Source organism: Camelus bactrianus, chromosome 16 (genome assembly GCF_048773025.1).
Source record: "Camelus bactrianus isolate YW-2024 breed Bactrian camel chromosome 16, ASM4877302v1, whole genome shotgun sequence".
NCBI lineage: Eukaryota > Metazoa > Chordata > Mammalia > Artiodactyla > Camelidae > Camelus > Camelus bactrianus.
Window position 1 is genome coordinate 16,619,646 of NC_133554.1, and position 16,022 is coordinate 16,635,667.

Here is a 16,022-nt window from a genome sequence, read left to right on the forward strand (position 1 = left end):
GTGCAAGGGGAGAGTGGAAGGGTGACCAGCATTTGGGTCTTCAATATGGTGGATGTCACGGATCCCCTGGACCCAGAAAGAGGGGGTAGACCTCACCCTGGAAGAACCCACAGAAGGAGACAGACAGAGAGACTTCGACAGAGAAGCATTCAGCAGAACTTGTCCTCACGCCTACCCCATTCAGCAGCTGAAGGGCATACATAATAAACAAAATATTTATCAGGTGCCTCCTCGAGGCCAGAAACTTTATGTTAAACTCCCATGATTCGAGGTGGCATGATTATTATTGGCCCTAGTTTACAGGTGCACAAACTGAGGCCCAGAGAGATTGAGTAACTTCCCCAAGATCACACAGCTCTTAGCCAGTCTCAGCTAAAACACAAGGAAATGGTCATAGAATTCCCTTTGGGGCATTTCATCCTCTGTTACCTGAGTTTCTGTGGCATCTTCTGGAGGGCAAATGCACTCAATTGTACATCTTTAAGGGCCCAGGAAGTTCTGGGTACTGTTTCATGTACTAGTTACAGAAGCAGAAGACTCATGCCCTGCTCTCAAGGGACTCACAAAAACTAGGAGGCAAATGTGGCAGCAGAAGGATCTCCATGTCCTCTGTTGGCTGAGGTGGCTGGGGTTCCATCCACACCTGGTGGGAGACTGGCTGTGAGGGTTCAGAAATAATTCCTGGAGGAGGAGACCTCTGTGTGTTAGGGGAAGAAGGGACAACCCACAGTGGAGACAGCCTTAGCCGAGGCATGGAGGTGAGAGAACTTGAACTTTCCGCAGTTTGGAATGACTGGAGGTTTCTCTTCTCTTCTCTTTTCTTTTCTTTTTTTCTTTTCTTTCCTTTTCTTTTCTTTTCGATTCTCTCTCTCTCTTTCTTTTTTTAATGGAGGCACTGGCGATTGAACCCCGGACCTCATGCATGCTAAGCATGTGCTCTATCGCTGAGCTCTACCCTTCCCCTGGAATGACTGGAGTTGATGGCTGGGCTTGGCGGTGAGCCCTGAGGCTCTGGAGGCCCATGGGGTGTTGGAAGACTTTCTGGATGGCACCAGGGGTCTCCCCTGAGGGTGATGAGAGGGGCTGGTGCCCTCACTGAGCCTGGAATTGTGGATAAAGAAACCTTCCCTGGGGGAAATGCAGGAGGCTCCCCAGGACCTTTGGCTGGTCTGTTCAGGTTGAGGATCTGAACATGGCACCATGACCTCCGGGACAGAGACCACACCAGGCCACCTCTGATGCCCAGGAAACCACAGGAGGGACGCACCACTGCTGCTAAGCGGCTCCATGTTCTGTATGTTCTCAGGTCCCAGGACACACCATAAATATTCATGGCTGGAAATACAAGCGAGGTCTCTCTGTGCTCCGGAAGAAACCACCCAAGGCACCTGGCTTTCGTCCTCCTGCTTTCAAATGCTAGGTCAGCACCGAGGGAGGACTACACCTTCTAAAACCCGGCTTCCTTAATTTGTTTAACAAAAGACATCTCTGTGCTCTGTGGCCTCTTAATTTCCGTAGATGTTAAAGTGCAGGGAATTAAAGAATCAATGGGCAATTAAGGAGGCACTGGCAGGTTCTGGCCAAGAGCGTATTATTTATTTATTCAGCCAGCCACGCTCATTTTTAAAGCGTTAACTTTCCATTTTGTTTCTGACATCAAAAATAAATCAAACTAAACTGTACACGTCACAGCAGAAAAAAATTATTTGCATGATGCATTGCCCCTTTGAAGGCTCACGAGCCACCTGCAAAAGGAGTTTTTGTCAGCGTCAAAGAAAAAAAAAGATATGAATTCATTCTGGCGCTGGCCTCCCCCTTAGGACAAAGATAGGATTGAAAAGATAGAAATAAGGTTTTAATTCACTAGTAATTTTTCCACCTAGTCTCAAGGTTCTTTCTGATTTCTGAGCATCTATCTTCCTGGATTGTCTTGGGAGGGCAGCAAGATTTTAGTCCATTAACACTGTGGTTGCTTTGGTGAAATTTCAGAACAAGAGGAAATAAATGACCACAGTGGAGACACAGGCTGGCCAGCCTCTGTATTTCCGCTCCTGGTCCAGGGACTTTCATCTAAAGTAGGGGTTCCCCAGTGACCTCTCCCCTTTCCCTCCTTCCAGCTGACACCATTTGGCACGCCTTACCTAAAAAGGAAAATACGAAATTGCCACCCAGTCTCGTTCCTTAACTGCTCCCCAGTTTGAATGAGCCCTGTCCAAATACGGACAATGTGAACAATTCGCAATTGTCCCTGCACCAGTGACCTTCAGTCTCCGCTCCCCAACCTTCCCCATCCCACCACCCATCCCTCCCCAGCAAGCTCTCTGTAGACCCCATCACTTCCACGCACACAGACACAGCGCCCCGAGGTAGATCTAGCGCAGGTGAATCAGAACCACCTGGATGGCATGTTAAACCGATCCTGATTCAGTAGATCTGGGGGGGGGGGGGATAGAGCCTGAGAATGTGCATTTCTAATAAATTCTGAGATTGAGACCGTACTTTGAAAATCGCTGTTCTCGGAAATCCGTTGATAGGTGGGAATACTTCCAAAAACTTGTGCTGTGGCGCCATCTAGTGGTCCGCGACCACAGTGGCAGCAATCTGCGCTAGGTGATTTGTGAGACCCTGAAAATCACCCAAGAAATCCATGACTTGTGTAGAATGCATTCTCCTTTGTTATCCTTACTTTTTAAAGGCGAACTTTTTTTTCACACTTTTATTGTGGTATAATTCTTTTACGGTAAACTACACATATTTCAGGTTTGTACCATTTGATGAACTTTGCCAGATGTATACACCAATGAAACCACCACCATAAACAAGACAGCTAACATTTCCATCCCCAGCAGGTGCAAATTTCAAACTCCTGACTTATCCCTTTCCACCTCCTTTACCCCCTGGTAACCATAAGTTTGCTTTCTATGTTTGTGAGTCTGTTTCTGCTTTGTAAATAAGTTCATTTGTGTCTAAAGGCGAGCTTTTTATTGAAGTTAAATTTCTTTTCATCCTCCAAACAACCCCAAGGCAGAATTAAGACTGGAGGACAAGTCTTTTGAAAACAGAAACTCAAACAGACTTTGGTGTTTGTCCCCCAGATTCTTCTAACTCAAGGCACGGCAACTGTGACACACTGGCAGACAGTGAAACAGCCACCCAGTTTACACAATAATTAAACCCTAATTTAACCCCAAACGGTCTCAACCCTTGGCCCCCAAGTCAAAGTAGGAAATGAGCTCCAGCTTTTCACAGTCTGAAGCAAGGGAGCACACCTGTTAGAAGAGGAAAATCAAATTGCCCCAAGTTCTGGGAGCGGTGGAGCTAAATTTAAGAGGCAGGGATGCAGCTGGAGGGGTGAGGGTGGCAAGGAGGGGTTAGTGAAAACTGCAGATTCCCAGGCCCATTCTTAAGAGTTTCTGGGTAGGGACTAGCACTTCGCATTTTCAACAGTCATTCCAGGTAAACTCAAGCAGATGGAAAGAGCCCGGTTTGAAAAAAACTTTGAAAGAGCAACCCCTTTTAATGATGTTCCTCTGCACAGTGCTGTCCAACAGAAGTCTGTGAGCCACATGAGAGACCATCACATATCCACGAGTCGCCTTTAAAAAGTACAAAGAAACAGGTGTGACTGTGTTTTCCTTAACCCACTATATCCAAAATATTACTTTGACACATAATCATTTTGCCCATAAAGTGTATATTTTACAACACATCTCAGTTTGGGTAAGTCACCTGTAAGAATTCGATAGCTGCACGTGGCCAGCAGCTACCACATTGGACAGTGCAGCCCTCGATGCCACGCAGTCCATTAAAACTTTGAGTGATGTTTGGAAATGTTCTATTATCTGCATTTAGGCATCATTTGTCGAGCGCTTCCCACCAGTCCCCAGGATAAGTGTTTTACATGCTTTATGCCCATTCAGCCTAGTGTCAACCCAATGTGAGTGCTCTCAAGACAGGATGTCGTAAATTAACCACAACCACTACCGTGTCCACGTGCAGAGGGCCCAGAGGACCCAGGAGGAAGAATTGGGTCAAGAGTCTGAGCCGGGTTGCTGCCGGAATTGCAGGCTCCGGCAGGGAGATACTGGGTCGAGGCTGGTATCCAATCAACAGGGATGATGGGGAGAGAGTTAAACCCTGAAATGGATTCAGGGGTGGGGTGGGAGTTGGGCTGGAGCTACAAGCCCATTTGGACAGGGCCCGCTGGTGGCAAGCAACAGAAATGCATTAGGGTTTTACGAGAAGGGGGCTGGGGAAACTGACAGGACAGCAGTTGGAAGAATTCAATAGGAGGACCTCAGAGTCACCTGGTGAGCTTGCTAAAATCCCAGTATGCAGATAACTGCTGGAGCCAAACTTACTCCCGCCCCATGGCCCAGCAAGCCTCCTCCCAGAGGCAGGCCCAAGAGAAATGAGTAGACACAGCCACTGAAAACACAGGAGTGAATCATAGCAACTCTATTCATTACAGCCTAAAACTGGAAACCCAAATGAACATCAACCAAAGAATGGGTCCCTAAATTATGGCGTGTTCATGCAGAGGAATACACACAAGAGAACTTCTGAAGCACGTCCCCTCTCAGACATCGTAGTGAGTGGAAGTGGCAAGATGCCAGTGTACCTACTGGATGACTCCATTCAGATGAAGTTCCAGAATGGTTGAAACTAATCTTAGGTTGATAAAAGAATGGTGGTCACATGGGTGGGGGGCAGTGTCACTGACCAGAAAACAGCCTGAGAGAAGCTCCAGGAAATATTCCTCTTTCTTCATTGGATGATGGTTATCCAAGGTGTAGTTATACATAAAAATGCATCACATTTTACACTCAAGATTTGTGTACCTTATGCACAAGTGTTGTGTATACGTTATATTCCAAAGGTAATCATTTTAAAAAATGTATCTCAATACTCATGCTGCAGCCCAGATTGATTAGATCTGCATCTCTGAGAATGGGTCCCAGGCATGGGTAGTTTTAGAAGCAAATCCAATATGCAGCCAGGGTTGGACATGAACGCCCCAGATCGGTGCTTCTTAAACCCTAATGCACACACCAGTCACCGGGAGCCTTGAGATGAAGATGTCGGTCAGCGGCAGGGGCTGAGAGTCTGTTCCAGGTGCTGCCAGCGCTACGGGCACGTGAACCACACTTTGCTTCCTGAACGAAGGTCCTTCTGCTCCAGCCCAGGCTCTGGCTCCATCACCTGACTAACAACAAGGCCTCCAGTGGGCAGGCATCTACGACACAGAGCTGCCCCTACAGAGAAGCTCAAGGAAGCTGAAGATTTCGTAATTTTCGAAGTCCGAAGAATTTGTGGTTGGAAGAGGCAGGACATATTAAGGCTGCATTTAAGTTTGATTTTGAAATTGGGGGACAAATGCACAAGTGTTTATAGTTGGGGGGCAGGGGGATGGTCAGCCAATTTTTTCTGTAAAGGACTGAGTATTTGGAGGGCTGTCTCTGTTGCAGGAACTCAGCTGCACGGCTGTAGCACAAATGCAGCTCTAGACAGTATGTAAACAACGGCTGTTGCTCTGTGTGAATAAAACTGTTTCCAAACGCATGCCTGGTTTGTGACTGTGGTTTACGTTACACTGTCATTCATGTGTGCTGGGTAGCAACCTGAGAACCTAAGAATTGTCTCCCTGGAGAGGAAATGTGTGTGTCTGGGGGGACAGGAAAAGAGGTGGTCTCTCACTGTTATCTTATCTTTGGCATCATGTATTGTGTATGTCCATCACCTATTAAAAAAAAAAAAACAAAACAGAGATGGGGCTTCCATACATGACGTATTTGCAGACGGCCTCCCGTGAGACGTACCTGCTGTCACTTTTACCATCTCCCTTTCCAAGTGCCTGTGAGCCAGACCCACAGGACACCACCCACCCCCCGCCTCAGCAGGACAGTCCTCATCCCTGTCCCCTGTTCCTCGCCTTCTCTCCCTTCTGTGGAGCCTGGTGGAGCCCACCTCCTGCTGGGAGCCCTCCCAGCGTACCAGGAACATTGGCCTCACTCATCTTTGTCGACATGGCTCCTTTGGCTCCATGGAGAGCAGAGGCACCATGTGCAGGGAAAAGCAGTCTGGATCTGGAAGGTCCAGGTTCAAGCGTGGCTCTGCTGGGTCTGAGCCACAGGCTCCCACCTCACCAATGGTTGCCAGGATCCCACAGGGAATCACCATCTGCACAGACATCACCGTGCCCACCTCCCCAAACAGAGACGCTCCCTAAAGGGCCAGAGTGGTCCCATCCTTGTAGCAGCCCCCATGCAGGATGCTTGGCATACAGCAGGCGCTCAGTGGAGAGGAAGAGATCAGTGGAGTAGGCAGAGCTCCTGCCTGTCCCCAAGCCAGGGAGGCCAGGGAAGTTCCATCCTAGGTCGGGGCAGGAGGTGGCCACCTGGAAGTGGCTTTTCAAATGCCGTCTGTCCCCACCAGATGTCAGCTGGGCCTGTTTTTAGCAACAAACAGCCAACATCTCACCTAGATAATTTGCTTTGCAAAAATACAAAATAATGACATTCCCTTTATATCTGTTAGTAGTTGCTTTATGTATTTAGGTGCTCCTATACTGGGGGCATATATGTTAACAAGTACAATATCCTCATCTTGTATCACTCCTTTAATCATTATAAAATGTTCTTCTTTATCATTCTTTATGGCCTTTGTTTTAAAGTCTATTTTGTCTGAAATCAGTTGTACAACTCAATTAAAAAAAATACAAAATAAGCCCACCGCATTAAAGGAATCTTCAGGAAGGCTTGCGGATCAGTCTAAAAGTCAAACCTGGTGAGTACCTCCGTGCTCATCTAATTCACCCATTATACAGATGGGGCTTGTGGTGGGGCAGGCAGGGCAAGGAACTTGCCACAAGCCCATGGCCAGAGCTCTGAGTCCTCAGAGGGAAGTTGGGGACCCAGAAGGATGCTGTTGGTCAGGATAAGTTAGGACAGGCCGTGTGTAACCCCCAGACTTCAGTGACTCATGAAAGACCTTGGTACACCACACCCCTGTCTCTGTTCTACACCGTCTTCACGCTGGGACCCAGGCATGTGGACCAGTCTCTCCTGGGCCAGAGGGAGTGGGCCAGTGAGTCACACGCGGGCTCTTTGTCTGCCTTGGGACAAAGGCCACCTCAACCTGCTTTCCGCTGACCATGCCCGAGCACAAGAGTGGTAGAATGCCATCCTACTGCACAGAGATGGGAGGGAAGACGGACTTTGGGGCAAGGAGATGTCCACTATAGCAGAGAGGCTCAGCCTGACCACAGCTGGTGTGTCAGGACGGGAAGCCACGTTCAGATGCAAGAATTCATACATGTTCTGAAAACAAACAAACAAAAAAACTCAAAAGAAATACAGCAGAGAAAAGTGAGTCAAAGTAAAGAACTCGGGAACAGGTACATAAGACACAGCTGAGCAATGAAGCTCCCAAGAGGGCGTCAGCCAAAATATTCTGTGATAACATGACGGAAGTTCAATGTCACCATTTCAAGATTCTTGAGATAGAAGCATGTGTGGAAAGTTTATAATTCTGAAACTGTATTCTGGGTGATTCCAGCAAAGCCCAGGAGACAGAGAACGTCCATACACGTGCACTTGTAAGAATAAGGGTAGAAATCTGATGTTCTGCTGAGTTTCTTCTTGTTCAGAGGGAAACTGAAATCCACTGATAACACAGAATCAAGACGCTGAACGTTAAACTGACTGCAGGGAAAAATTTTGATCAAGAGAATAATGATGAAAGCAAAAAAAAAAAAAAAAAGAACCAATTAGAAAGCAATAGGAAAATGAACTAAATTGAAACAGTAATCACAAACAAGAAGTTAAATTCACCTGCTGACTCCAGATTTCACACATATAGACAAAATTCTAGCAATGTGCTGTGTACAGACACAGCATTTGAAACAAAAAGCACAAAAGAGGTTACCAGAGATGTTTCACACTGATGAAAAAAATACCATTCATGAGCTTTTTAAAACTGAGCAACATGCAACCAAAACTTATAAAAAGAAGCTAAAGTCAAGGGAAAACAGGAAAATACGGTAACACCAATACATATAACGACCCTTTAATGTACTCTCCTTAGAAATGGACATAGTATGGACCAAAAAAAGGGGGGGGGGGGTGGGGGAGGGAGACAGCAAAAAAGAAAATCAACAGATCTGAATAATTTACAAGCTGGATTTAGTAAATTACATAAAACTTTATACCAAACCAATAATGTGTTGTTCTTCAAATGTGGTATAACACTTTCCATGATCCCCTCCCCCCAAAACCATTCTATGGTTCATTTGGAAAAGTAAATGTGCAGAAGAACCCAGAACTTTTTAAGAACATAGACAAGAGGCTGTTAGTGTTGGTGAGATGGTGACTGATGGAATTGTCGAGTCCTGTGCTGTCCAGCCTGGCAGCCACCTGGCACCTGCCACCTGGGGCGGTTAGTCTGGACAGACAGGCTGGAAGTGTGAAATATTCACATGAGATTCCAAAGACTTCGTATGAAAACACTAAAATACCTTGGTATTTCTAATGTCCATTACATGTTGAAATAATGGGTTAAATAAACGATTATTTTCATGTTTTTCCTTTTGAGGCTCCTAGGAAATTTTAAACTACACACGTAGATCACACTGTGTGTCTATTGGACATACTGGCCTAGAAACAGACCTGGGTTTTCAACTTTTGTCCACACCCTTTACGATGACCCTTGCTCGGGGAGACTTTTCCTTGTAGATCCTCGCAGAATTAAAATGTTCACTCTTTGGCCTAGATGCTACAGGTTTCTCCTTGATTTATTTAATTTTTCAAATAAGCAAAACGATTGTCCTTGTTTCATCAGTGTTTTCCCAATTCTAAGTTCTGAAACTTCCCCACAGGCTGGTCAATTAGCCACCATGGTGCTTGTTTAGGGACATGGAATGAGGCATAATCGCGTCACATGGCACACAGAGGAGCTGTGGTTGAGAACCCGGCTTTGAGTCTCAGCTCTGCTCCACCTGCAAACCACCATCTGGTCACCCTTTTCTGTGTCTGGGATCAGACCCTGCCTCACAGGGTTGTCATGAGGACCAAGTATTACCTGTGAAACAGCGTGGCATCTGTCAGGAAGTTCTCTGTAACTCCAGTTCAACCTTGTTTTCTCTTAAGCCTGCAATGGTTAGGTGCCACCTCTAAGCTGTACAAGGTACAGCAGCAATCTCGGAACCCAGGCTCCACGCTGACATCCTACTGGGACTGGCCCAGCAGGACCCCAGGGACCAGCGAGGGGAATACACTGGACACAAACACCTGCAGTGGGACCAGGCTGGATGCTCTAACTCCTGTGCTCAGCATCCTGCCACTCTCGCACTCCAGGCAGATCACCACATCTCTCTCCAGAGTTTAATTTCACACTGAAGCTGGCCCCTGGATGGCCCCCAAGTAATTCAAAGATCATGTCAAGAATGTCCTCGCCCAGAGGGCCACAGTCTGGCACAGCAGAGCAAGGAACTCCATAAACTCGTAAATCCACTCCTCCGTAAAAGCACCGAGATTACCAGCAAAATGGTCAAAAATCAACTTTTTCAGAATTCTGGAAATTAGTCCAAGGTCCACAGCAATCTGTTTATTCAGAGTACACGTCCCCCACCACTTCCAACTCACTTTCCTTCCAACATCCCAAACCCTGGAGGCCTAAGACCTGACACAAAGGGCAGCGCGTATACTCATCCCCATGGCCTCCCCTCCCCCAATCCTGGGGGCTTTATCCAAGGATTCTGACCCCATCACTTATCACCCCAAGAGCCCAGAGGAAGCCTTTCTAGGCTGGACCACCCTGGCTTTGGCCTCTGCTTGTGCACCCCACCCCCCACCTTCCTCCCTGCCCCAGAATTATGTGGTTCCATCAAAACCCCTCCCCGGCTCCTAAAGACAGAGGCCAAACCTGTACACCAGGCTTTGTGGGCTCTCCCCAAACTAGCATGAGGGCTCCCACGCATCCTTTCCTGTTCCAGTTATGAAAGCTGTACGGAAAAAAGCTTTGGCCCTGAGTATGTCTCTACTTGGCCAAAGTCACACCTAATTACGGCTGGGACTCAGGGCTGTTGGCAGCTAAGACTGCATGAGAGACAGCTGTGGTCCAGGCTCTGTACCAGCAGGGGACTTTCCCCTTCCACTTCATTACCACCAGTATCTGATCCTACAGGTGGGGGGAACCAAGGCTTTTATTTCAACCACTTGGTACCCACAGCCAGGGAGCGTGGCTGCGGGTCTGTAGGAGGATGCCTTCGGTGTGGAGGACCCTCGGGCTCCCTCAGCTCTCTAGAGACCCCCCAGGGGTAAGTAAGCCAAGGGGCACCGAGGCCTGAGCCTACCTTTAAGAGGGGCCATCAAATCAAGACAGCTCTGCTCTCACATGTAAATGTAATTTTTATATCATTCTTAGCACTATGGTACAGTAAATAACTCCGCAGATTTATGATGAATGCACATGGAGTTTGGGGAACCAGTGCTTTAAACTCAGGCCTGGCTACTGGGGACACTCACTGGAGGAAGCCAGAGGTGTGGCTGCCGCCTTGTGGGGCATTAAGAGGGAAAAGCCAGGAGGAAATTTCCGGCTACACGGTCTTCAGAGCCCCGGGTCTCCTAATGCAGGTGGGACCCAACAGCCTACCGTACTGACAACCCCCCTTCCTCACACCCCAACCTTTTGACCATGGAAAAAATGGACTCCAAACTATGGTGTATACAATTCGAGATTTATGTAAGTTTATGAGTTTAAGTTACTTAAATTGCACAATGCTGAATGAACTCAGTCTAAAAAATAATCAAACACACACCACTGCAAGGTAATTCAATGAGCTGCTTTTTTTTTTTAAACAAATTTGTACAGAAAAAAAAAACCCCCGGATCATAAACTATACTGTCCAGTCACCCTGTCCGTCCGCAGGAGGCCGCGGGAGCCCGCAGCCCAGGAGCTGGGCCAGGCAGCGGTCCCCTGCAGGAGTAACTTCGGCTCAAGGTGACATGGGATATGGAAAATTCATGAGTTCCCTTTGTTCTCCAGTGTATCTTGTACAAAATATTACATTCTTTAAACATATTTACAGAGTTTGCACAAATAGAAAATGGTTACAAATTACAACCAGGCTTGGCAAGATGACAGTTCCCCTCCCCCACTGCCCGAGGCCAGAGGTATGATTGCTTTGTATTTACATCTGCATTAAAAAGTCTGCCTTCAGGAGACCTAGATGGAGTTTACAAAAAAAGGTTAAACGTCATAAATTCATTCTTAAGCTGTACAAGGGATCGATACCAATTAAGTCAGTTCATGTCTTGCTCCCTGAAGAAAGATTCTGAAAGTAAAAGAAATACTCTCCAAAGCAAAAGACACACATATCCCTTGGCCCATCTGCTCCGGTGGTTTGGGTTTGGGTTTGGGTGAAGTAGGAAGGAAGCAGGAAGAAGGGTGGGGTGGGGTGGGGTGGGGAACAGGACACCTTAATGTTGACATTTTTCTTCTATTTTTTTTTTTCCTTCTAAACAGCCTGGAACCAGGTTAAGCAACTGGCTTGTTTCACGGCATCCTATAGCTTTGAAAAGAACCCATGGTTCCTTCCTTGTCTCGGAGATGAAACATCCTGACATGACTACAGTATGGAAAAGAAAGGACTTTCTGGGGGAGGACAATGTTTGTAATTCTGATGTAAAGCCTGCCTTGAGTGCCAAGCCCAACTTCAACAGTGCAAAAAAGACTTCAGAAGTGACGTGGGGACGGTCAGAGGCTTGAGTAGTAGCTGTCCACCCACTGAGCGAGTCCTCGCTCCACCAGCGACCTGTTTATCAACACCACCTAGGAGAGAAAGTTCCCTTGAGAGCTTGGCACCAGGGGCCGCGTCCCAGGCCGGTGCAGGCTCCCCCTCTTGCAGCCCCAGGCCACCACTGCGGGCGACGGTGCCACGAGTAATGGGGTGTGGGCATGGCTCGCTTTCTGGGCCAACAGGGGATTTACTTACAGGATCTGTTGGCATGCAGATAGGCTTTTCAATATGCTGCAGAATATAAGCTTTAGTGCCACGAGATGAAAGAGAAAACCCACATGGATAAGGTCCAGGACAGCCTGTGCTGGGGACTGTCATGTGCACAGTACGCTGTTTAGCAGCATCTCTGGCCTCTACCCACCGGATGACACTTGCATCACCGCCCCCAACTGTGGCCACCAAAAGCCTCTCCGGACATTGGAAGGAAAAAAACGGAACTTACCTCATCTCCAATCACACTCCATAGCTGAATCAGAGGAAGGCCAGTTGGACTGTAACTCGTCACCTGAGAAAAAACAAAACAGCCCACCATGTTTACAAACTACCCCACGCATCTCTCCTTAAAGACCGCTGGCCAACCCAGATGTGAGCCACAGGGAAGCAGGCGCTAAAGGTCGGTTCCTGAGAAGCCCAGATAGTTAAGCGAGGCCGGGAGGCACTGTGGGTGGGGGGAGGCTCATCGGCCCGCCCCGCCTGCCACCCTCCCCGCCGCCGCACACCTGGGCCAGCAGCGCGGTGTTTCCTGTCATCTCGCTCATCGCCGCATCCGCTTCAGGTGAGAAGTGGTCATCATCTTTAGAAGGAAAAGCAGCACTTAAGACTCTCACTGAGGCAAGACACTCTCATCAATCCCATAACTTGCAGGTGTTTTCCAAGTGGAACACTTCACTCGCTGCCATGGACTAAAGAGCTCTATGTGGGGAGGCCTCCCTGTGACTCCAAGTGGATACACTCAGGTGCCTGCTGCACGCCAGCCACTGGAACTCTGCCTTCAATGGAAATACCACCACCACCACCACCAATCTGGGGGCCAACTGGGCTGAGCATGTTGTGTGGGGTCTCACACTGGGTCAGTAACACCATGAGATGGCAGGTGTTGTCCTCACTTTACAGGTGAGGACACGGGGACACAGGTGGATGGCCAAACGTCAACCAGCCCCCCGAGTGGTGAAGGTGGAATTCAGATCCAAGCAGGACGCCATGCAGCCCAACTCGGGCAGTGACCAAGCGGGCGGCACTCCTCGTCAGACTACACAAGTCGTGTGCAAAGACACATCTAAGGCAAGAGGTGGCAAGGATGGGAGAGGCAGAATTAAGGTCCGGGAGCGTCTTACAAAGGAGGGCCTTCAAAAGACACTTTAGCCAGGCCTGGACAGGCTGCGGAGGGAGGCCGGGCCCGGGCAGTGAAGGAAAACAGAACGAAGCCCGTGTCCAGGTTCTGGCCAGTGTGACTCCGGCTGGACTAACGCGCTTCTGAAGCATCCCTGGGCTTCAGTCGAACAAGAACAAGGTCAGAGAGCGAACCTGGGGCGGGAGGAGCATGGACTGAAGGACTGCAACCTCCAACCACTCCTGAGTACTGGCCATAAACAGCCGCTGGCTGACCGCCATCCTCAGCCCGTTCCTGGGCCACTGTGACTGCCTCGGCCGCCCTGAAGGACAGGTGCTGGCCCATTTTCCAGATGGGAACAGGGAGGCTGGGGCTAAGCAACTTGCTCAGGGTCACACGCCAGTCCCCTCCCCGCCCCCCCAGCAATGGGATCACAGTCTGAGACGCCACCCAGGTGAGTGTCGGTGTGGTCCCCACAGAGCCCCAGGGGCCCAAGCACAGCTGAGCAGAGCCAGGGGCCGCAAGGCCCGCCCTCAGCCCGCGAGCGAGGACTCTGGGCCTCGACTGCGTTCTGGGAGGTGCTGTGTAGGAGGCCTTTCCAAGCCGGAGGCTGGGTAAAGTCTGGAGCAGCGGACCTGACAGGGTGGTCCACAGACCAGCGGCACTGGCGTCACCAGAGAACTTATTACAAATGCAAGTCCTTAGGCCTCAGCCCAGACCTATTCAATCAGAAACAGAGTGGCAGCAACCCGGGTTTGCTTACGTCCTGCAGGTGAGAGCCAGGGTCTCAGAAAGACCTACTTTCCGCCACGGCCTGCACCCCCCAAGCCAGAGGCCCCTCCTGTTACCTGACAGGGGCGTCACACCGTCAAGAAGGACCTCTGCTCCCTGGAACGGCAGGGTCACGAAGTCAGACCTGGAGGGCGAGACAGGCACACGCTGAACATGGACTGCAAGGCTGGCTTGCTCTGGGCTGGCGCTCACCTTCTGGCACCCAGGAGGAAGCCCCGCCGCCGAGGGCCACAGCTCCCGGTGCGCCCGGACGCAGGCCCGGCCCTGCACCAGCCCGGCCTCAGGGGTGCTTCTCCCACCCAGCTCCCAAAGAGAAGCCTGCCTCCCTTTTGCCAAAGGACACCAGCGGGAATGCTCCCCCCAGACAGGCCTTTCTGGCTCCGTCTGGCTGAGACAAGCGTGGAGTCTGTCTACATCATACTCTGCTAAAACAGAGTAGGCAGCAGCAGGGAAGAAGTAACCCACGTTCCAGGCCGTGCAGAACCGAGCCGGCTCTGCAGAAATCACAGCCCCTGCCTCCACGCACCGGATCTGCCGGAGCACGTCGACCTTCACTCTCTTGTATCCCCCGTAGTCAACGTAGCGAATCTCGACTTCATTGGTCTCCTCGTAGGAGGCCACCACTTGGGCTCGCCACCAGGCACCGTCCACGCCAGGGGCAGCGCAGATGACTGTTACTGCAGGGCGGGAAGACAGCATGTGCAAACACCTGGCCTGGGCAGGGGACCAGAAAGCGCTCCCCAGAGCCCAAGACTGACCCCGGGAAGGCCCTGGACAGCCTCGCGTGTGCGCTGCCCAGACCAAAAAGGATTCATCTAGACCTGTTTCCAGCAGAGGTGGACACAGGTGAATTGGAATAAACCAAGTAAACTCCAAAATTCAGGGACTGGACCAGCACTTGCCTTACATTCTTAACCGAAAGTCCCAGAAAGCATTAAGAACCTCCCAGTGCAGCAGCTCTCAGCGGCTGGTTGCTAGGACCTGCTCTGGCCCATGACAGCGCAGATTGAGGGCAGATCAGAAGGGCCGCCCAGGCCTAAACCCCACTTCTTCTGGCCTTTGCTTCAGGAAGGCACAGAGAGCACTAATGCCCGGGGAAGCCAGCCAGGCCAGAAAGCAAGTGCCCCAAGTGTCACCAACCCCACCTGGGGGCAGCAGGGGTGGGGGCCTGTGACACAGCTGGCCACACTGTGTCCTGACCCTTAAAGGCAGCCCCTGGTGCAGTCACCTCCTGGCCTCCAGTAACATCAAAGAATGTGACAAAATCCTTTTTCCTCCAAAACAAAAACCATACAAAAATGCAACAGAAATTTCAAGGGTTTTCCTAATGACTTGAAGCCCACTGGGGGCTCCAGATTAGGAGTCCCTGGCAGTGCGGGTAAGAGAGATCTTCCAACATTCAATTCCTACTAACCAGGGCAACAAATAAACAGCGACATAGGGCAGGCTCGGAGTGCAGCTGGGTTCTAGGCTCGGAGCGCAGCTGGGTTCCCAATCCAGGTCCCGTGCAGGGTCCACCTGGGCAAGTCACTGACTTCAGAGTCTTAGTTTTCTCATCTGTCGACTAGAGATGACCCAACCCAGCAGCAGGCCTGGCCAGAAGACTCAGCCCAGCACACTCCATGCCAACAGCAAGAACTCAGGGATGCCGCTCCTGTGAAGGGCCCCAGAACAGCCTCCTCCTGGTCAAGACCAAGGGCAGAATAGCAGGGAAGCCCCAAAACTTCTCCCCCGGGCCTGGCCAGAGTCCAGGCCCCCCGACCCCCCAAGCAGCACTTACTTTCCACTGGGGTGGGCAGGGTGGGGATTCCTGGCTGAGAATAGCAGAGGTACATCTGCTGGTCCAGGCTGCGCAGCGCATGGAAGGTCGGGTGCGTGTGCTGCTGCACGAACAGGTGCCCGGCGTTGACCTGGTTGACCACGATCACCTCCACAGTGATGCCATCCGGGAGCATGAGCTGCAGGAAGGGGAGGGGCAGCAGCCATTGAAGCAACCCTTCTGGGATGAGTCTAGGATAAGTCCAGAGGCCCCAGGGCAAGTCTCTGAACTGGCACATCTTTGAAAAAGGCACGACAACCCAAAGCGACATGGCACCCAGATGG

General features: G+C 50.2%; 1 protein-coding gene across 2 annotated transcripts in view; it reads right to left on the reverse strand.

The window, feature by feature from the left end:
* Window positions 1-10,714: 10,714 nt before the first annotated feature.
* Window positions 10,715-16,022, reverse strand: part of AKAP1 (A-kinase anchoring protein 1) — a 30,489-nt gene continuing 25,181 nt past the window's right edge. For both annotated transcript variants that reach the window (XM_074342755.1, XM_010951083.3), the window contains exons 6-11: window positions 15,700-15,877; window positions 14,446-14,596; window positions 13,976-14,043; window positions 12,517-12,590; window positions 12,240-12,302; window positions 10,715-11,829 (exon numbers count right to left, since the gene is read on the reverse strand). In XM_074342755.1, coding sequence (XP_074198856.1) covers window positions 11,755-11,829; window positions 12,240-12,302; window positions 12,517-12,590; window positions 13,976-14,043; window positions 14,446-14,596; window positions 15,700-15,877 — 609 coding nt within the window. In that variant the 3' untranslated portion in view covers window positions 10,715-11,754. The remainder of the gene's footprint in view (window positions 11,830-12,239; window positions 12,303-12,516; window positions 12,591-13,975; window positions 14,044-14,445; window positions 14,597-15,699; window positions 15,878-16,022) is intronic.